At 43.9% G+C, this 22,486-nt stretch overlaps 1 protein-coding gene across 3 annotated transcripts in view; it reads right to left on the bottom strand.

The window, feature by feature from the left end:
* Nucleotides 1–22,486, bottom strand: part of PDE1C (phosphodiesterase 1C) — a 289,616-nt gene that overhangs the window by 65,861 nt on the left and 201,269 nt on the right. For all 3 annotated transcript variants that reach the window (XM_036738403.1, XM_036738404.1, XM_036738402.1), the window contains 8 exons: nt 20,820–21,002; nt 19,297–19,363; nt 17,823–17,939; nt 15,033–15,173; nt 13,917–14,017; nt 8,225–8,353; nt 1,247–1,348; nt 542–662 (listed from right to left, as the gene is read on the bottom strand). In XM_036738403.1, coding sequence (XP_036594298.1) covers nt 542–662; nt 1,247–1,348; nt 8,225–8,353; nt 13,917–14,017; nt 15,033–15,173; nt 17,823–17,939; nt 19,297–19,363; nt 20,820–21,002 — 961 coding nt within the window. The remainder of the gene's footprint in view (nt 1–541; nt 663–1,246; nt 1,349–8,224; nt 8,354–13,916; nt 14,018–15,032; nt 15,174–17,822; nt 17,940–19,296; nt 19,364–20,819; nt 21,003–22,486) is intronic.

Here is a 22,486-nt window from a genome sequence, read left to right as displayed (position 1 = left end):
TGGTTTGTTATTTTAACCCTTACTATTTGTATTACCTTGGACAGATCACCTAACCTCTCTGGAACTCAGTTTCCACATCTGTAAAATGAGGTGCGTATGCTAGATGACCTCTGAGGTCAGCTTCCAGCTCTAAAGCAATGAGCCTAATTTTAAGAAATTAAAGCAATTGAAGATGTTAGGATGATAGTTGGACTAAAGGTAGTCATGTGACAAAGCTTTTGACAACAACAAAAAAAGATTTTCTAAATATTTCAACAATGCAGGAATCAGAGGGGTTGAGGTTCACAAACTCCAGAAGAAGGAAGCCTAAGAGGCTGTGAAATTTTTTTATCTTCTCCCAAGAAATGTTCTTGTTCTTTTCCCCAGCTCTAATCCATTAGGTATATCCTCAGCAGGTCATATGTATGCCAAGTTGGAAAATGTTGGTTACAGAAAGGGGAGTAATCTTGAATTCAGGGAAATTCCCTGAATTAAAAATTCCCTGCTGCATGGGTCCCAACAAGCGAAGCCAATGGTGTGACCTTGTGATTGTCCCAGTTACCTGTCTAAAGAATTCTTCCAGCAGTGACATGGTCCAGCGATGATGGAGATCCCAGGCTTTAGCTGGGTGGCTGATATCAGCTGTGTGAAGCATCAAAGATAAGGCTTTCGGCTTGTCAATTCTGCAAACCCAAAAGAACCAACCACTTCATGGCAAGCTGCCTCCATCATTTTTAAAACACTCAAAAAAATACACACATGCCCACACCCTACTTCAGCCAAGTCAAGAAAATGGCCCCAACCCATGAATGAGATCCACAATGCCCTGGTGGATCTAATATACAGAACATCCCTGAAAGATCAACTTCTGAGGTACATCTTTTTCTTGCATCTTTTGTGTGCTGATTTGGTTATTCCAAAGGCAAAGGGAAATCAATAGTCACTAGCCTCCCAATACATGGTACTTCTGCCTTGTTGGACCGGGCAAACCCTTGAAATCATGACAGTTTTGCCTAGCACTGAATTGAAACTTCTCTTTTTAAGGAAACTCCTTCCTTATGTAGCACTTACTGATAATCTGCTTTTTAAAAATAGCCAGTTCAGGTCTGTACCACCACAATGCTAATTTATCTGCACAGAATTGCCTTCCTACAGACTCAAGGAAGTTCCTTCAAAGGGAGCCAGGCTTTGGAAGTGCAATGTCAGAGCCAAGTACATTCTCTAGCTTATCTCCCACAGTAGCTCATGGGTTAATAAAGTGACTCACGCTTCTGGTTGTTGCAATGCAGTCTTCATGGCCTTGATTTGTTGGAAATGACAGGACATATCTGTGGCCATCACCATCTCAATCACCAAGGTCCGGAATTCCCTGAAGTGGAGGTGCCATATAGAAAGAGGGAAGGAGAGGGAAAGGAGAAAATAAGAATTTCCCCCCCATTCTGAACAATGCCATCTAATTATTTCTGACATATCTAATCCTTCTATAGTCATTCAAGCGTATCTTGGTGGAAGGAATGATCATGATGAAGGGATGAATTATTTAGTAAGGATGCCAGAGTCAGGGTGAAAGGAAGATTAGACAGAAGATAAATGGACAGAGAAAAAGACCCTCCAAACAACCTGAGAAAAGCATAAAGAATATTCTTATCAACTAAATTCTATGTAATAGAAATTATCTAGTCTATCTTTTGTAGTTGCTTCTATCTCATCTTTGGTTAAGAACTGTCCCTTGGCCATTGCTCAGAAAATTACCTGATTGTAATTCTATTTTGTTTTATATATTTTGTAATTCTATGTATATTATATATATAGTATAATATATATGATTACAAAACAGAATTACAGTCAGATTTTATATATATATATAAAGGTGTATATATATATATATATATACATATATATATATATGTCCCTAAAGTTTGGACACATAGGAAATCTCATTAACATCTTATTAATCGTTTCACCAGACCTTAGCCCCCTTGACTTCTTTTTCGGAGGTATGCTAAAGGAGAATGTGTACTCAATGAAAATCACAGATACAACACACTTGATTGGATGCATAAAGAGTGAATGTGCTAAAATTGCCGGCAATGTAGAGTTATTGCGTCGAGTTCACATTCTTGCAAAGCCCCTCAACCTTTGCATCACAAACGATAGAAATCATATTGAAGATGTTATTTGTTAATATTCCAATTAAATAAAATGTTGAAAATTTCATTCATTTCATTTCTTGAAAATATGCATTTTTGCCTGTGTGTCCAGGATTTAGGATGCCCCAGTAATCTCCAAGTGGGGAACTCTATATATGTAACTTCTATTTGTGGGAGGGGGGAGAATGGAGATATTAAAGGATGTCCTTTTTTATTTATGTCACACATCTACTTTGAGTCGTTTTGATACATAGTATAAGATGTTGATCTAAACCTAATTTCTACCAGAAAATCCTCCTGTTTTCCCAGAAATTTCCCAGAAATTTTCATCAAATAAAGATTTCTTCCCCCAAGTAATTTCTGTTCTCATTTTTATTGCACATTGATTGGATTATTAAATGAATGAAATCAATAAACACATCATTTATTAAAGACTGACTATGTACCAATCATCATGTTAAGTACTGGGGATACAAATGGCAGAGTAGGATACTTCCTGATCTTAATGAGCTTGCATTCTACTTAGAACAGACAACACCCTGAGGAAGCTCAAACTTCAGAGAGGATGGAAGGGGCAGGTGGTCTGAAGGGTGTAGCTACAGGATAGATGATAGGGTTCTCAAGGTGCTTTGGCAGATCAGATGGCAATACCTGGGGATAGGGAGTCTGGAGGGTGTAGTACCAAGACAGATGGTTAAGCCTGGTGGTCTTCCATGTCCATCCAAGTGATATAAGTAGTTATGTCCACTTATCAAAGTGGGAAGATGATGGAGGTGTCCTATCCCTGGCAGGAAGGAGGAAGGAAGTGGAACTGAGGGTTGGAGTAGAGTAGGGACTCTGAGATCCCTCCCACAGCAGTAGGCATGGTGGGATGGTCAAGGTCCAGCCAAGAGAGTAAAAGGAAGAAGGAGGATTGGCAAGAAGTGGATAAGCAACCCTGAAAATGGCTTGCCAAGTCTTCACACCAAACACGCTAGTCTTCCTTGAACATTCTATACATTTTCTTGGTATGTTGATTGGCACAGTACTAAATCAATCAATTAATTTAGGCAGCATTATTATTTTTATTATATTGGCAAGGCCCAACTATGAGCACAGAATGCCCTCCAATTATTAAGTCATCTTTTATTTCCTCAGAAGTGTTTTTAATCAGATCTTTCCAAGTCTTGAGTGTGCTTTCATAGACACTTCCCCAGAATTTTATGCATTTTCCAGTTACTTTTAATGGTGCTCCCTTTTTCAGCGTTTCCTCCTGGGTTTTGTTTTCACTATGTAGAAATGCTATCGATGTGCAGAGTTTGTGTATTGTTACTTTAATGATGCTTTTAGTAGTATCATTTTGATTATTCTCTGAGATTTTCTAAGTAAATTACTACGCCATCGGAAAATAAGGAGAGTTTTTTCTCTTATTTACCTATGTTTATCATTTAAATCTGTTTCTCTTCTCTTCCCATGATGTCTAGCATTTTCGAAGCTGTCAAATAACTTCAGGGCAAGGAAATCATCTTTTCTCCACTCCTATATGTCTTAGGGAAGCTTCTAGTGTTGCAGATAACTACATATTATTATTGCAAATAATACTAGCTTGGTGTTTTAGAAATATACTTTTCAGAATATTTTCTTAAGTGGCCAATCTATTCCAAAGCTACACTTAGCAGATTGTTTTTGCCATAATCGAGTATTGTACTTTGTCAAAAGCTTTTTCTGAATTAAGTGATATAAACATGCAATTGGATGTATTCGGGGTTTTAATATTATTAATGATTATTTTATCTCTGATATTAGACAATCCTTGCAACTCTGGTATAAATGTATCTAGATCATAGTGGGTTTTAAAAACATATATACATAGTTGTAATTTTTAAATTGATACTCAATGATGATATCTGTTTTTAGTCTTCTTCCCTTATTCTTCCCTGGTTTAAGTATTAGGATTATATTGGTCTCTAAAAAGGAGGTGTGCAGATTATTTTCTTGCTCCATTTTCAAGAATAGTTTGTATAGTATATATATATATATATTATAGATAGACTTTAAACATTTTAAAAAATTCACCTATAAATCCATTTGGTACAGGTATCTCTCCGCCCCCCCCCCCTTGGTAATTCCTTCATAGCTGAAATGTATTATTTAAAATCTCTATTTCCTGTTCTATTCATTTGACTCTGTATGCTTAGATAGCTAGGGAGGGAGAGAGAGAGAGAGAGACAGAGAGACAGAGAGACAGAGAGAGAGATGGATGGATGGATAGATGATAGATAGATAGATAGATAGATAGATAGATAGATAGATAGATAATAGATAGATAATCCTTTTTCTTTTACATTCTCCCATTTGTCGGCATATAATTTTACATGGTTATTTCAGATAAATTGTTTTGTTTCTTCTCTTCTTTATTTGATTTCCCTTGCTCGTTTTAATCAGGCCAGCTAAAGGCTTATTGATTTTGTTAGTCTTTTCAAAGAACCAGCTTTTCATTTTGTTTATTAATTCAATAAGTTTTTTTGGTTTTCAACATGTCTGCTTCTCCTTTAATTTCCCAGTTGTCTTAATGTTAAGTAGACACAGTCAGTGGGTGGCCTGAAACAAATGAACATAGCCCATGAGCAGGACCCATAGAGAGCACACAGAAATATGTTGTGAGATAAAGTTAAGAGCCAGCCATAAGAAAGTCTTGCTACTCCTCACATGATCACATAGCAGCTAAAGATGTCCAGTATCCAAACAACCCAACGTCCATCACCCACCCAACCATCTGCAGAGCAGTAAACACAAAACAAGCTTTTTTCAGCTCAGATGGGTTCTTCCATCAGACCTTTCAGCTACAGACAGAAAAGGCTACTTGTTTGAAGAAGGAGGCAGTGTGGGGTAATGGAAACACTCTGGAATTGAGGTCTGAAGACCTGGGTTTCAATCAAAGCCATGCTTCTTGCAACCTTGGACAGCTCACTGAAACCACTGTAGGCCTCAGATTCCCAATACATAAAATGAAGAAGGTTGGTCTAGACAACCTTGAAGGTTCCATCTAGTCTTACACTATGGTCCCATGACCCATTTGGTAAACACTGATTTAATGAAGTTTCACATCTCCCAGATGCCTCCAGGAAATTAGCACTTTTCAATGACTTGGAATTCCATTGGTTTAGAGATCGAGGAAGTAAGGACACTCTCAACCAATGAAGATTAGCACCTTCTTAGCAACTTGTTGTCTTAGAGAGTTGCATAGATAGATAAATAAAGCATTTATGAAGCATTTGCATTAGTCCAGGCAGTGTGCTAAAACTCTGGAGATACATAAGAAAGTAATCCAGACAGTCCTTGCCTTCAAGGAGTTCACACATTCTAAGGTTGTTCAGTCATTTTTAGTCATGTCCAATTCTTCATGACCCCATTTGGGATTTTCTTGGCAAAGATATTGGAGGAGACTGAAGGAAGTTTGCTACTTCCTTCATCAGCTCATTTTACATATAAGGAAACTGAGGTAACCAGGGTGAAGTGACTTGCCCAGGATCACACAATTAGTATGTTTCTGAGGCCAGATTTGAACTTACAAAGACGAGTCTTCCTGACTCCAGGCCTGGCACTCTATCCACTGTGCCACGGAGCTGCCTAACTCACATTGTAATAGGAGAAGACAAACACATAAATGTGTGCTGGATAAGGGGCATGGTGGGGAGACTGTGCAGAAGCAGTTGGTTCCTAGCTAGATAAGGCACAAGGCTCACCTAGCAGAGCTGGAGAAGGAGAAGCTGAACTCAAGTTTCCAACAGAGTAGATGGTTGGAGAAGGAGAGCAAGGCAGGGGCAGGACAGAAGTGCCTGAGATGTTGACACTGGCCACAGTCTTCTATTCTAACCCAACTGGCCAGCTTGCTGATGCCACCTCCCACCTCCATGCTTTTATCTAAGGCTAGGCTCACCACAGGTGGAGTTCTGCCTCCTCACCTTGACCTCTTCCAGTCTGAGCTCCCCATCCATGCCCAGCACACATGGCAGTTCCTACAGGATATCTTGCTTTCTATCACACAGCAAGTATGTGTGAAAGGCAGCACTTGAACTCAGGTCTTCCTGACTCTGAGTTCAACTCCCCACCCCACCACTTCACCTCTCAATAGAAAAGATATGGTCCTAAATAAAAGTAAACTTGGGGTGTCTTGGTGACCAGCAGCCCAGAGCCCTTGCCCAGGGTCACCCAGTCAGGTCTCAGAGGCAGCAGCTGGACTTTGGTCTTCCTGGCTTTGAGGCTGAATAAGGCACAGATTCTCATGCAGGCCAAATACACTCCAATACAACGAAGACGTCTTTAATATAGAAACTATAGATGGAAAGACCCAAGGAAACACGGCAATACCTTGAGGTGCCTCCATTCTCCTGGGAGGGCATAGCTTGTAAACAGATCAGTATATACAGGAATATTTGGGGCCTGGGGCAGGGGGAAAGAGCACCAATAAGAAAGGAGAACAAGGAAGGCTTCCTGTAGGAGGCAGCACCTGACCTGGGCCTTGAAGGAACGATCCAAGAATGAGAAGTGCAGGCGAGGAGGGAAACTAACCCAGATGGTCAAGTCAAGCCACACTAAAAGCATCCACCAGAGTAAAATGCACCTACGGACGTCAGCATCTGGTGCCACTGCTTCCCCTGAAGACAACTCTAGACAGATTTGTTTACATGAGTCAGATTTCTTAGAGGACTTTGCCCAGAAGCATCTAATCACGGGGAGAAAAGGGAATTAAATATACTTCTTATAGCTGGACAATGACTTCGATGAAATCAAGGGCAGGATACGAAGAAAAGAGGAAATGGAAGCATCCAATTAAAACACATCATTTTTAGAGATCCAGTCACAGGAGGGAGGGAACCTTCAAAGGTGTTGGGCGTGGGAGGGTTGCAAAGATGGATGTTCCCAAGGTGAATGTGATTGAATGTATAAGATAAGTAAACTGCCTTCTCTCAACCCAGCCAGCACCCTGCTTCAGGACCTGGGGACTCTTACAGCAGCCTCCTAATTGATCTCCCTTCTTCTGGTCTCAGCCCTCTGCCAAAGTAATCCAGCTAAAGCAGAGGCTTGACCGTGTCACTCCCCTGATTTTAAAAGAAAAAATCTTCCATGGCTCCCTATTGCCTGTAAGATAGATTATAAATACCTGACCCTCCATAGCCTGGCTCCAGCCCCGCTCTCCACACTTACTTCTCAGGACTGCCCTTCCCACACTCCCAATCTCGACCACACTGGGCTGGCTGCTGTTGCCCACACTCAGCACGCCATCTCCCACCTCCATTCCTGGAATGTACTACCTCCTCACCTCTGCCTCTTATAGCCTTTGTTCCCCTCCAAGTTCAGTCCAGGCCTCACTTCCTATAGGAAGACTTTATTAATCCCATTTCTTATAAATACGCTCTCTCTCTCCAAATTACCCTGGATTTGTTACCCAGGGTACATGGGGTGGCCCCTGAGTAAAATGCAAGCAACTTAAGGTAAGGTATCATTGCCTTTCTGTCTTTGTAGCATTAGTGCTTAGCACAGTACTCAGTAGGTGCTTAATAAGTGTTTGCTTTTCCTCAGATTAAGAGTCTCAGATATTATACATGACACACAAGCTTTCCAGGCAAGCTCTCCCTGAATACATGCATTATTGGGCAGTGGGAGGAGGTTTTCTCAGCATCAGAGCAGTAACTAGGCTAAGGCAATGGAGGATCTGTCCCAGGAAGCCAAAATGCTGAGGACCCAGAAATTACTATATTGTTTGTCCTCAAACGGTTCTCATGCCATTTTCTGATTCATCACAATGGTAAACGACAAAAGAGAAGCTTGTGACCAAGCCAGATAGTATATTGTGATGTAATAACACAGGCCTTTTGTAAAGCATTTGTCTTAAGGACACACACACACACACACACACACACACAGAGGCACACACACTCATATACTCATACATGCACACACACACACGTACATGCACACACTCACACACGTGCACACACACACACGAATTAAACAATTAAATAGGCAGAGTGCATCTCTCCAAAAGCAGTAATCTTCTCTGTCTCATTATTCCTCCTCCCAAAGATAGCCCTTTGGGGTTCTTTGCTTCTCACCTCCAGTCGTCCTTCGAAAGGTTGGACAAAATATTCATTTCCTCGTCTTCCTGCAGAAGTCGATAGGCTGCACTGATGTGGTGATTCTCTAGTACGGATCGGTCATTGTACAGAATGGCCGGATCTGAGCTGGAGACAAAAAAGGCAACAAAGTATTCAACCCCAGGGCTTTTAAGAGGTACTACAGCCTAATGGGTGGGGCGCCGGATGTGGAATCAGGAAGTTTGGGGTTCAAGTTCTACCTCAGATACTTACTAGTTTGGTGGCCTGAGCAAGGGACTGAACTTCTCTGTGCTTCAGTTTTCTCCCATGGCCCCTGGGGCCCTCTCTGACTCTAAATCTACGACCCTATGATACTCGAGGACTCCAGATGTGAACCAGTTGATTCACATCATCAGAGGGAATGTCATTCCGGACATTCTAGCAACGTCCAAGAGCACATTTGCATTGTGAGGTTTCCGGGTCACACTGGAACCTGTGGTCCACCAGCCACCCTGGACTCGATGGCTTCTAAAGTCTCTTGCTCAATATGTATTCCCATGATTTTTTTCAGGAAAGTTTTCCCACGCTGGAGTGAATATCTTATTTCTCCTTGCTTCATCATTACTTTTCCCAATGCAGAGGGCCTTTCCAACCCAACCACCAAGGCAAGGGAGAAAAAGAGAGAAGTGGAAATCAAAGATCAATAGTCAGTGATCAAGGCCTGTTGGTGTGGGGTTTGTGATGGCCATGTGGTCTGAATAGAAGGAGGAAAAGAATACTGGGTTTGAGTCAGAGGCCCTGGGTTCAAATCCCAACACTGACAACTCTTCTCTGAGTTACCAAGGGCAAGTGACTGGCATAAATCTGTTTCTTCATCTCACAAAAATTAGGGTTGTGCACCAGATCTGCAGTTTTCAAAGTGATCTGGGGACCCTTTAAGGCCCCTGAGACCCTTTGAGGTGGTCTGTGAGGTCAAAACAATTTTTATAATAATACTAAGATATTTTAATTTCTAACACACTAATTAATATGGTAAATTAAATATAGTTATAACCCCATAAGGGCAGCCAGATGGCACCATGGAGAGCACACAGGGCTTAGAATCAGGAAGACCTATCTTCATGAGTTCAAATCCAGCCTCAGACACTCACTAGCTGTGTGACCCTGGGTAGGTCACTTAACCCTGTTTGCCTCAGTTTTCTCATCTATAAAATGAGCTGGAGAAGGAAATGGCAAATCACTCCAGTATCTCTGCCAAGAAAATCTCAAATGGGGTCACAAAGAGTCATGACTGAAATGACTGAACAACAACAAACAGCTACATAAACAGAAGCTTTTGGAGGGAATCCTCAATTTTTAAGAGTGTAAAGTGGTCCTGAGATGAACAAGTTTGAGAACTACTGGATTGGATGGCCTTGAAGGCCCCTCCCAGCTACCAATTTGTGACGCCACTCATATGATAGGCCCTTAATTGTAAAGCAGAGAGGAGCCTTGGGGTCATCTCACTCAATCCCCGCATTTTACAGGGCCCAGGGGTGCTCAGGCCACAAAGCTAGTCATTAGCAAAGCTAGAATTTGCACTCATATCTTCTTACTCTAAAGTCAGCTATGTTTGCTTAAACAGTAAGCTCTTAAAAACTTCTGAAAATCTTTACTTATATTTATGTAAATATATGTAGACAAGCAGCTTGGCATGGCAGATAAATGACTGGGCTACGTGCTCAGAATAACTGAATTCAAGACTTTCCCCTGCCATCTATTTATCAGCTATGTGACCACAGATGAGGCAGTTAGCACTATAAGTTGCAGATCAACTGTTGCTGTTTATCTGTGTCAGTGAAAGAAATTTCCACACCAGGAATCTTCCAAACAATTAAAATTGCAGGTATAGATTCTCCAAACGCCCTCCCCCAAATATGCTATCAGATTTTGATATTAACCCTGAAAGTGGAGGAGTCACATGGAATGGGGATGCAAGCTGGTTAGACCCTGTTAGATCAGGCCCCTTCTTAGGAGTCATGGGGGAGGGAACAGCACATGAACAGAGAGAACCATGAGGATTAATGAGTCCATGAAGGCAGTTTATGAAGCCAAGGAAATTCTACCAGACCCTGGCTGCATTTTGACCTGTTCTTTTCATGCTAACCATAGCCAAGAGTGCCTGTAGTTTTTTTCATCCTGGATTGGGTGGCAGAGTAGTTAAAGTCCTGGGCCTGGAGCCATTCTGTGCCCTGCCTTTGACACTTATTTAACTATGTGGCCCTGGGCCCCTCTCTGGGCCTCAGTTTCCCTTAATTGTAAAGTTAGGGCATTGAACTCAATGGACATGAAAGTCCTTTCTAATTCTCTATCTCTGATCCATTTGTAGATTTGCTGTTCAAAGGAAGTGACATGGTCAAGGTGCTGTGACTTCTCCCCCATGGGAGCTCTCTCTACCCACCCCTCTATAACATAACAAATAATTCTTAGGGACTTGCCCAAGTCTCAGAGAGGTTAAGTGATTAGCCCATGGTCACACAGCATCAGAGTGGAGATATACCAGGCACTACCTGTCTTGGCCACTACAAATCACATGGAAAGAAAGGACTGCTTACTCGCAGCCCAGTGCAGTGGATAAAGCGTTGGGCCTGGAGTCAGGAAGACCTGAGTTCAAATCCAGCCCCAGACACTTAAACAAGCTGTGTAACCTTGGGCGAGTCACTTAACACCTGTTTGCCTCTGTTTCCTGACATGTAAAATGAGGATTATGATAGCAATTGCCCACTAGGGTTGTCATGAGGCTCAATGACATCTGCAAGGTGCTTAGCATAGTGTCTGGCACATAGCAGGTGTTATATTCTTATTAGTTACGATGTGAGCAGCCTCATTCTCCAGAACAAAGCCAAGATCAGACTTGATTCCTCGTATCCTTTCTGTGTGAGTCTGTCTTTCTCCATGCTTTGGATGCTCTTAAGAAACCCTGTAGTCCCTTTATTTTTTTTTGTTTGTTTGTTTTTGCAGGGGGGAAGGCAGGGCAATTGGGGTTAAGTGACTTACCCAAGGTCACACAGCTAGTAAGTGTGTCAAGTGTCTGAGGCCGCATTTGAACTCAGGTCCCCCTGACTCTAGGGACGGTGCACTACTCGTTGCGCCACCTAGCTGCCCCCCCATAGTCCTTTTAAAGGGAGGGTGTGGTTGTGTTTCTGTTCTCTGAGATTCCAAAATGGACTAACACAATTAGAGAATACAAAACACTGGGTAACTTTGATACCATTTACATTTGGTTTGCATTATGTGATTTTTTTGCAGTAAATTTCCCTTTCTGTCTAGACTTTACTTAGAGTAATATTAAAATTGGTTTGAATTCCCCACATGTGTACACCGATGATAAGAGGAAGGCTGGAAACATACTAAGGAAATTGACCTGGGATTACAAATTTTGCCAAAGAAAATCTCAGCTTCGGGGTATAAGGCATCTCTACAGCCATCCTCAACCTGAATACATTTAGTGCATCTCTCCCTAACTTGGGGCTACAAACTGGATTTGAAATCACTTGATTTCTCCTCCTCCAGCCAGCCCAGACCTTCAGGGCTCACACTACCATCATTTTTATGGTCTTTGGGTGATTTTGTGTTAAGTTTTCGTGTCTCTAGGCCAACTCAGGGACATGGATGAATTCAAAGCAGAAAGTTAAAGAGTTTTCTCGAGCATAGTGAAAACCCTTAGAAATCCATCCCTTTTACTGGGCTGGCAAAACCTAAGCTCAATCAAAGTCACTTTGGTTTCTCTTATTATTCCACAATTCCGGGCTGGGGGGTGGGGTCTGGGCTCCTCAAGGGGCCAGGAGCTGGGTCTGGGCCCTTCAAGGATGTATGTTTTACTATCAGGAAGCCCCCAGGCTTGGCTCGCCAGGGCCCTGAGTGGGTATTTGCTGCCACTAGACTCCTCCTGGTCTTGAATTTCCCTCTCAGTCTCTTCCTAGAAAGGATCCCGTTTCATCTTTTTTTTTTTTGTATTTCTTCTTCTCTTCAGTCACATTCTATCTGAAACCAGCACCCAATTCTTCACTGTTTTCAATGGTATTTTTGTGTTACTGCTAACTAGAGAAGTTTAAAATGATAAGCACCAATGAAGAGCCCACCTACAGACATCTTTGGGCAGCTAGGCAGCAGAATGGATAAAGCTTCAGACTTGGAGTCCGGAAGACTCATCCTCCTGAGTTCAAATCTGGCCTCAGACACTTATTGACTGTGCGACCCTGGGCAAGTCACTTAACCCTGTTTGCCTCAGTTTCCTCATCTGTAAAATGAGCTGCAGAATAAAACAGCAAACCACTTCAGGATCTCTGCCAAGAAAACTCCAAATGGGGACAGAGAGTCAGACATGTCTGAAACAACCAAACAAGAGACGTCTTTAAAGTTCATAGGACTAGAGATTTAGCACAGCAAGGGGCCTTAAAGTCACTGAGTCATCTCATTTATGGAAGGGGGAACTGAGGGGAAGAGAGGGTTAGTGGCTTGTCTAATAATTACTAATTATAATCAGAACCACAGCTAGCATTCTGGTAGGCTGGTGAGGTGGGCAAAACTGTGCACGTGACGCCTCATCTGATCTTCAGGACAACTTGCCCAGAGTCGCACAGCCAGCAAGTGCCAGAGGCAGGATTCGAAATCAGATCCTCAGGATTCCAGGTCACATGGGCACTTTACCTACTGCGTCTAGACAGTTTAGGGTAACTTAAGTGACTAAGGCAGGATTTGAATCCAGGTCTTCCTGCCTACGTATCATACACATTCACATTCATATAGACATACACATTTCAATGACTGCATTTCAATATAATTGGTTTCCTTTGTAATCCTATATATTTTATTTTACTAATTTAAAAACATACTGAGAAAGGGTCCGTAGGCTTCCCCAGACTGCCAGGGGGGTCCAGAACACAGATATCTGATCTAGGCCCACATCACTCCCTTGTCCTCTTCCTCTCTCTCTCTCTCTCTCTCTCCCTCTCTCTCTCTCTCTCTCTCTCTCTCTCTGTGTCTCTCTCTCTCTCCTCTCTGTCTCTGTCTCTCTGTCTCTCTCTGTCTCTCTCTCTCTCCCTCTCTGTCTCTGTCTCTCTCTCCTTCTCTCTGTCTGTCTCTCTCTGTCTCTGTATCTGTCTCTGTCTCTGTCTCTCTCTCTCCTCTCCTTTCTGTCTCTGGTTCCCGCTATCCTCTCCCTCTCTCTCTTCTCTATCTCTCTGTCTCTATCTCTATCTCTCTCTCTCTGTCTCTCTATCTCTCTCTCCTCTCTCTCTGCTCTCTCTCTCTCTATCTGTCTCTCTCTTCTCTCTCTCTCTGTCTCCTGTCTCTCTCTCCTATCTCTCTCTGTCTCTGTCTATCTGTCTCTCTGTCTCGTCCTGTCTCTCTGTCTCTGTCTCTCTGTCTGTCTCTCTGTCTCTGTCTCTCTGTCTCTTCTCTCTATCTCTCTCTCTTCCCCCCTTCTCTCTGTCTCTCTCTCTCTATCTCTCGTTTCCTCTCTCTCTGTCTCTGTCTCTCTCTCCCTCTCTCTCTATCTCTGTCTCTCTGTCTCTCTCTCTCTGTCTCTCTGTCTGTCTCTCTCTCTCTCTCTCTCTCTCTCTCTCTCTCTCTCTCTCTCCCCTCTATCTTCCTCCTCCCCCCCACACTCTCACTCCACACTCCACACACAGGTACCCCAGCGTCTCCAGGCTCCCTTCCCCTGCCTCACCGAGTCTGAATGTGGAAGTTGTTAGTGGTTCCAGTGTGCTCGTAATCATGGATGGCTGCTGAGAAGATGATGGCAAAGATCTCGAGCTCCGTCAGCCAGTTCTGAAGAGAGATTAGGAGGCAATCAGACTGTTGGTCATTTCTTCCCTGAGTCCTCCCAGGCTGCTGCGCATCCCTCCCTGGTTCTCATGGCAGCCTCACAGCTCTCCCTGAAGCAGACTTCCACAGCAGGTCCCCAAAAGGTGAAGCTCATAAACTAAAAGAACTCTGTGCTGTGGGGACCCTTGCGGTCATCTAGGGAACCTTCGCATTTAACAAATGAGTAAACTGAGGGCCAGAGAAGGGAACTGACAACATGGGATGACTGAGTTAAACCTTGAAGGAGCCACATTTGTCTGCAATCACATCTGAGGGCGGGGGTTGGTTCATTCTTATCTTTCTGTAGATAACATCCATGGCACAGTCCCTGTACTAAATAGTCCCTGACATGTCCCTACAGTCCCTGACATGCAGCAGGTGATTAATAAATGCACACTTGCTTGATTATTGACCCAAGTCTCCACATGGACAAACAGATTCTTGTGGTACTGATGTATGAAGCAGAACTATGTGTTAGTCACTAGAGGAACAGGCACACCTGCACACATATGCACATGCATGCACACACATGTTTTTCCTCTCAAAGCACTTTCGTTTTACCCAACAGCCCACAGTGAGGTTGTCACAACCTTTAGTTCATTCCCACAAAACCCCAGAGGAATTGTGAGGAGGGGATTCAAGGGACACGGTATGAAGCAAGAGACCAAAGGATCCCCCCTCCCACACACACACACAGGCAAAGCCATGGAGCCCAACCCCTGATTCCAAAGAGGAGGAAGCTGAGCCCCAGGGCTGCCATGACCCAGCCAAGGTCACACAGGGGCTCTGACTGAGCTTAGATTCTAGCCCAGTTTTCAGGCCCCCAGGTTCCTTGCTCTGTCTTTTCTCCTTCTGCATAGGGCAGCCCAAGGTGACTCTCTTGGTCACCGAGCAGCCCAACAGACAATGATGGGACTCCTCAGGACTATGTGACCTAGTAGAACATCTGAAGAGCGCAAGGCTTCCTCCGTGCACTCACCGCAACTCCTGTCTTGTAGAGGAGGTAGTGGACTGTCTGAGTGACATCTGCTGCATGCATCAGGTTGTGGTAGGGGTTCTTGTGTTTGCTGTAGCCCACCTCCAGTGCTTCCACAAATGAGACAAGAGCAGAGATGGGAATCTGGAAGAAGAAGAAGGCAGCAGTCATGGACACAGAGGACCAGCAGGATGAGGCACCAATGCAGATCCTTGGGGGAGGCCCAATGACAGAGTCAAGGGAAGAAGATCGGGGAAGCCTCCAAGCTCCAGCATCACTGCAGGGGCTCTGCCTTGGAAGGAAATGGCCAAGAATCCAACAGCCTGATTCTGACTGAGGGGCTGAATGGCTCTGGACTCTAGTCACCAACTGTCTGAGACTCACAACTGGACAATAAGGATGCAGAAGAGATCAGTGCTTGAAGGGCCAAGACATGGAAGAGAGAGGAGGCTTCCCCCGTTTGGCCTTGAAGGACAGAACCAGGGGCAATGGGTGGGAGTGGCAGAGAGGCCAACTTAGGTCTTTAGCCAGAGCAATCAGTAACCTTTGTAGAAGGCCACTTCTGCAGAGCCTGAGAGTTGTTTTCTTTTCTTTTCTTTTCTTTCCCTTTTTCAATATCTGCTGCATTACATATTCCAATAATTCAACAACCAGTGCTTCCTGAGGCCTGGAATACTGGGAGTACCTAATAAGTGCTAACTAATTGACTGAATAATTGGGTAAGGGGTTTGTTCATTAATCCCTTGTGGATAGCCACTTATCGATGACTGAGTTGGAGGTCAATATCATTAACCATCAGAGATGCACCAAAGTGAAATGAACTGCCTCACTAGGAACTTGGTTCTCCTAGATGTCTTTACCTAGAGCAGAGAAGTCAAACACTGCCAAACTGGCTGAGTCAGAGACCCAGATTAAAATGTAAGTGGGAAATATTAACAAAATAAGTAAAAATGTAACAAAACATAGATAATCTCAATATGTGGTTTTCCAAGTCCATGTAAGGCCTGCAGGAATCCATATATATAGGTTAATAGCCCCCATTTTAATTTGAATTTGATACTATGGATCTAGAGCATGGAAGAGAGGTGAAGCAGTGTTGCACAAGGCCTTCCTGCTTGGATTTACGTTGGTCTAAAGAAATCCTAGGCTCCTTTCTGATTCTGTGACATTCTAGTCCCATCAGAACTGACCAAAGGGAGACACTCCGGGACTCATGAGATGTTGGAGCTAGGAGATTCCTGGTGCAACCTTTTCATCCTGGAGACTTAGAACCACAGGCCCCAGGAAAGGAAGTGAAGGAAGGCCAGGCTCAGAAATGGTCACTGCCAGTGACGTCAGTGGGGCTCAGGTGAAGGGGGAAGGAGAAAGGAAAGTTTCCAGCACCCAAGTGACCCAGACTGCCCCTCCCAAAACACCGCATAGTCTTTTTCCTTGAAGTTGACTGTAATCCCTCCCATGAGAGAACTTCTCACTGTTCTTTCCTGTATAAACCCTTAATATGGAAAGGACAGTTTAGCCTTAAGATACTTTGATCTCTTCTCTTTATTGGTGTTCATGTTGGAGAAAGGGGGAGGCAGGCTGTGGACCTCACAGGCCATGAGGAAAGGTAATTGTTTGGCCAAAGTCGAAGTGGTCTGAAAAAGGATTGAGGGGAATTTCGCTGACAGTTCCTAGGTGGTCTGAAGAAGATGCTTCTGTAAGCTTTAAAGGGCACTGGCCGCGGATTCCTTCCTATGGCCCTGGCCTCTGCCACCGGGCGCTAAAATTTTGGAGAGGGGAAGGCAAGGAAATTGGGGTTGAGCGACTTGCCCAAGGTCATACAGTTAGTAAGTGCCAAGTGTCTGTGGCTGGATTTGAACTCAGGTCCTCCTGACTCCAGGGATGATGCTCTATTCACTGCATCACCTAGCTGCCCCCGCTGGGGGCTAACTTTTAAGCCCTTTAAGTCCCAATGTATGTTAGTCAGGCAAAGAGACACAGAAAAAATTATACAGAGACAGACAGAAAGAAAGAGAGGCAGAGAGAGAGGCAAAAAGACAGACAGAAACAGAGACAGAGGTAATGGGAGGAGGGAGGAAAGGGAAGGAGAGAGGAAGAGAAGAGGAAACAGAAGGAGGGAGGGGGAGAAGAGAAAGGCGGAAGGAAGAGGGAAGATGGGGAAAATAGAAAGAGAGTGAAGAAAAGGAGAAAAGGAAAAAGGAGAAGGAGAGGAAGAGGAAGACGGAGAGGGAGAGGGAGAGAGAACATAGATATATGTTGGTGAAGAAGTGGTGCAAATACTGGGTCAGTTTAGCTACGCTACCAAAGCCCAAAGCAGAAACTATTTTTCTTGGTTTCCCCCAACACATCACCTGGAATGCTTCCTAACAGACATCCCTGTGGTTCTAGGGCTCTGTGCTCCATGGACTGGCTGTAATGGCCCATCCCCCATCAGCAATACTTCTGCCAAGGTCTGAAAATGAGAGATTTCACTTCTGAAAAGGACTAACTATGGCTTTCCTAAGGCCTAAGCAGCTTTGCCTCCTACCCCTCTCCCAAAGCAAGTCAGGATGTTGGTGCAGATAATGAGAATGAGCATAAAATGTGATAAACCACATGATATTGATACTTCCAGAAGAGGGAATCAGGTGCCTAACTCAGGGCTGATCATTTGTAAGGTCAGGTCATGATGAAGGGCATTCCAACCAAAGTCCTAGGTGTGGCCCTAAGGCCCCAAGGAGGACTTCTTTTCCACATGCTTCTGAAGGGTAGGGCAAGGGGAACGAATGAGGAGCCCACAGCACACTCACTCACCTTGAAGCGGCTGATCAGATCATAGCGGGTGAGTAGTTCATAGAAAATGAATTTCAAGGCGTGATCTCCACTGGCATCATTCAGTGTGAAGACATCAAAGGACCACTTGTCCACATCCTGCAAAAGGGGAAAAGAGATGGAGAAAATGTTCTTTGCGCCCTTCGGCCCCCTTCTGTCTTCCAATGCCTGCTCCCGGAGGCTCCTGCTCCCTTCACTGTGACTTTTGTCCCCCAGAGATGCTCGCTCAGCATTCCACAGCTGATATGCTTTTTTTCTGACCACAGAACCTGCTCAAAACCTGTGGGCTCCTGGGCTAAGAATCACCGATTCTTCCTGTCTTGGCCACTGGCATCTCTATATGAAGTTTGCTCCTCACAACAATTCTGAGCAAGGCAGTGACTATCTTTATCCTCATTTTACAGATGGGAAAGCTGAGGACCAGAAAGAAGAGGTTTATAAGATAAGAAGAAGGGGCAGTATATGAACCCAAGACATCCCGACTCTAAGATCATGGCTCTACCCTGGGCTGCCACCCTTGATATCCAACTGCCCAGGAAGAGACAATATCCCTCTGTGGCACTGCCATTATCACCACCACTGCCCCTACTACTAAATCCCACTAGAGTCTATCCCCCCAGCACAGGGGAAAGAACTTTAGCTCAGGAGTGAGAGGACCCGAGTTCAAAATCTGGCCTCTGACACCAATGTTGTGACCCTAGGCCTTGATTTCCTCATCTGTAAAAGGAGGAGGGTTGAGCTAGATGGCTTCTAAGATTTCTTCCAAGTCTAAATCTGTGATCCTAGGATCCTATGGAAGCAGGAATCCTGACTCATCATTTATCTTTATAACTTCAGTATCTTAAACATAATGGGTACTTAATTAATAAAAATAAATATGTTCAGTGACCAAAAGCTGGGCAGTCACTTAGTCACCCCTCATAGAGAGATCTCAGTATTTTAATTTTTTAAGACGGAGGCTCTTAGCATTTCTTGGGTCACAGACCCCTTAGGCAGACAGTCTGGGGAGGTCTATGAGCCCCTTCTCCAAATAATATTTTTAGATGCATAACATAAAAGAACAAGGATTACAAGGAAAACCAATCATGTTAAAATACTTTAAAAAATAAATTCAAGGACCCTGGGTTAAGTGCCCCTGGTCTAAGGCATTTGGGGTCCAGTCCTTTCATTTTATCCATCTAAGAAACTGCCAATGTAGAAATTTCCTTGGAGGTATAGGACTAGCCCACTATAGGGTATCATGATTGCCCACCTACCCACCCACCCCCCAGGAAAGGAAAGGTGATGAGAATTGAAAAACCACTGAGAGATGAAAGAAAGCAGAAAGCTAGGTGTTAAGATCTAGTGAAGGGATAGAAAAGGTAGAAAGAAGAGAATTAGAAAACCAAAAAAGCCTTGGGAAAGATAGTGTGAAAAATGTCTCATATGAAGCAGGGGCTCTCTACTATGAAGTTACCTTTAGTGCTTCAATCACAGCTGGTGGGTAGCTTAGTCCAACCATGTTTGATGTCCGTCTGTACATTCTAGCAAAGTCAGGAGAAATTCAAAAAAGCAATGTCACATCACACTAAGTGGGGAAAACAGACCCCAGATCCCAAGCACTCTGCCTGAAAGATGACAAACTTGATGCATTGATGAGGTTCTGGAAATTACTTTACAGCCTCTGGAGCCCAAAGGTCATTTCAATTTCTTTTACTATCATTGTCATATGTACCCAGCTGGCTCACATTTTAAGATCAGAGGGAATTAAAGCAGCCCCAAACACCTGCATCATGGAGCATAAAAATAAAATCAATCTGTATGTTCTATGATGAAAATTAAAATGTTTAATAGCCTCTCCTGCCAGATGCCAAAGGTATAACTAGCAATTCTGATACCCAGGGCAATCTATATAAAACATGACCTCAAATCAACTTTTTAATGAGAATTTAATCAAGGTATGGGGGAAAGACTTCAGGGTATCACTCATGATGTGTGGAGACAGAGACCCCAGGGCACCATGAAAGGAAATTAGGTAGTGGGAGAAACAGGACCAGGCTGAACTATGGAGGAACTCAACCAGAAGGTGGTTGCTAACAGGACAAAAGCATTCTACCTGGTAGCTGTCTATTTCAACCAAAGGTTCTTACTACATGCTAAGCCCATTCATTTCTATGCTGTTGAAGGATTACAAGTCCTTTAAGTAGGCCCTTTAATTTTTAGGGTGGAAGGACAAAGCCTTATTTGTTCCACCTTATTTTTATGGCTCTGCCAGATACTCAATGTGACAGATAATGGACAGTGATGCTCTACCACACTGTGCGGCATTCCAAGTGAAAAGCTCCAGTGGAAGAGCAAAGAACCAAGTTAAAAACTCCCCCCTCAGTGAGATGATGCTTTAATGAAGTGAGAGTGGCATTTCAAAATAGGGAGCATATGGTTCAGCAAGGAATATGGGACAGGCTTTGGCCCTTTTCATTGTAAATAGATCAAATTCAAAGAGGAAAACATCTTATAACAGATTTTGGTTCCTTAAGCACATCACACCTCACCTGGGCACCATTTTGCTTGAATCAAAAGTCATTATGGGCATTCCCATCTTGGTCTCTTCCCCTCTTTTCATATACTTACCACTTATCCAAATTCTTTAAGAGATAATGGGCTGAAAGACCTAATCTTTCTTTCTATTAACGAGTCTGTCTCATCTTGGGCAAACATATGGAAGTTGGGACGGACACGAGTGGGCAAGGATGAGCTGAACCCAGTGACCACATGCAACCCCTGGAGCAGGATCACCTTTCCTCTCAAATTATAAGCATCCCTCTTCTTGCTTGAAAATTAAGGCCTTGATACAGATTAAACTTTTCTTTGTAATTCAAAGGACTCGAAGGGATGGATGCCATCAAGAAGCCCAAATAGGGCCCTGGTCAATTAAAGATGATACATTTGTATGACTCCTGATCAAATGAAATCAGAATTCTGTTCTGCTGCATTATTTACCTCTCCACAAAGATCCCAGCCTGCACAGCATGAACGATACTTTTGAATCGGGGCTTCTCCTCGCTCCTTCTCAGCATCATCCCCATCTGCCTGGTAAAGGTGGAGGCCAGCCAGTCCCGAACCTCAGAAGGCACGGCATCTGACTGGATGTCACTGAGCTCATCTTCTGTGTCAAGGAGTCGCCTAGGAGAGGGGAGAGGGAACAAGAAATGAACTACAGGCTCAGAGATCGAGAGCTGGAATAGTCCTCAGAGGTCACCCACCCCAACTCACTCACTTTACAGATGAGGATGAGGAAACTGAGTCCAGAGAGGTCAGAGACTCAGGATCACACATCAAGAGATAAAAGAGTCTTCAAAGGTCATCTAGACCAATGTGCTCCTTCTACAGATGAAGAAACTGACACTCGGACAGGGAAGTGACTTGTCATTTTACGGATAAGGAAACGGGCCCAGGGAACTTAAGGAACTTGCCCCAAGTCACGAAGGAAGCAATCATCAGCCTCAGGATTTGAACTCAGATTGTCTGACTCCAGAGCCAGGGTTCTCTCCACTAGGTGTATTTCTCATTTACTTATCTGGGCACATCTTTTGTCTTCGTATCATAGGACCACATCTCGGAAGTTCTTGAAGTGGTAAGGATGCTCTCAGACTAAAAGCTACAGAGGAGGTACCAAAGTACACTCCTTCATACGAGAATGTTTCCTCACCTGGGATTTCCCTATAGCCATGAGATCAAAGGCCCGGGGTCCATCCTGTATCCTTTCATAGGATCAGGGGTTAAGAACTAGAAGGAACCTTAGTATCCATTGAGTCCAAACTGCATCCCACTTCAGTTTTGCAGTTGAGGAAACTGAGGTCCAGAGAGGTTTGGTTCTGAGGCCAAAATCGAAGCCAAGGCCTCCCAGACAAGTCTAATGCTCTGTCCACTACTCTGTGCTGCCTGACACCAGGCACACAGCAGCATTTAATAAAAGCTCATTGAACTGAATTGAATTGGACTCAACCGTGGCATCAAATCCCTTTCAACAGGAGTTACCCGGGTGCAAGGAAGCTATAAACCGCACAAGCTTTAAGTAAAAGCAAAATTCATTCAGATTTGCTTCCAGTAGCTCTATAAACCTCACTAGTCCAGATTAATTGGGGAGGAACAGCAAAATTAGGCAGAAGTCTTAACCAGCACATTTGAAAAGAAATGCAATTTTACTCCTCTAAATTACACACAGTTGTCAGAAAGGCTTTAATGCCCACATTAGAATGATTTGCATTTAGTATAGAAATGCAAAGCACAAGGCTGGCAAAGGCCAGCCTCTGCTTAGACTGTAATTACACCGTTTCTACAGGAATAGAGACTTCTAGAGGGGCGGAAAGCAGCTCGTTCCCCCCAGCCGGCAAGCACAGCCCCCAATCAGTCTTGCTTCTGGGCGCCATGCTCTCGGAGTCCACATTGCTCAGAGACAGTCCAAAAGGAAGCTCTTCACCCGTCTGAATGAGCAACCTTTCCAAGCTAAAGAAATTGCTTCCCAGAGCCATTGGAAAGAAGCTGGATAACCGTCCCCAAACTCTATATGGTGTATTCCAAATTCTTACGGTTTGCAGAGCACTTTGCCTACGTTTTCTCATTTGGAGCTTCCAACAGGCCTGTAAGGCAGGTTCTGTAGCTATTAC

This window comes from Trichosurus vulpecula, chromosome 9, assembly GCF_011100635.1.
Source record: "Trichosurus vulpecula isolate mTriVul1 chromosome 9, mTriVul1.pri, whole genome shotgun sequence".
Classification (NCBI taxonomy): Eukaryota; Metazoa; Chordata; class Mammalia; order Diprotodontia; family Phalangeridae; genus Trichosurus; species Trichosurus vulpecula.
This window is presented reverse-complemented; position numbering and strand designations above follow the sequence as displayed.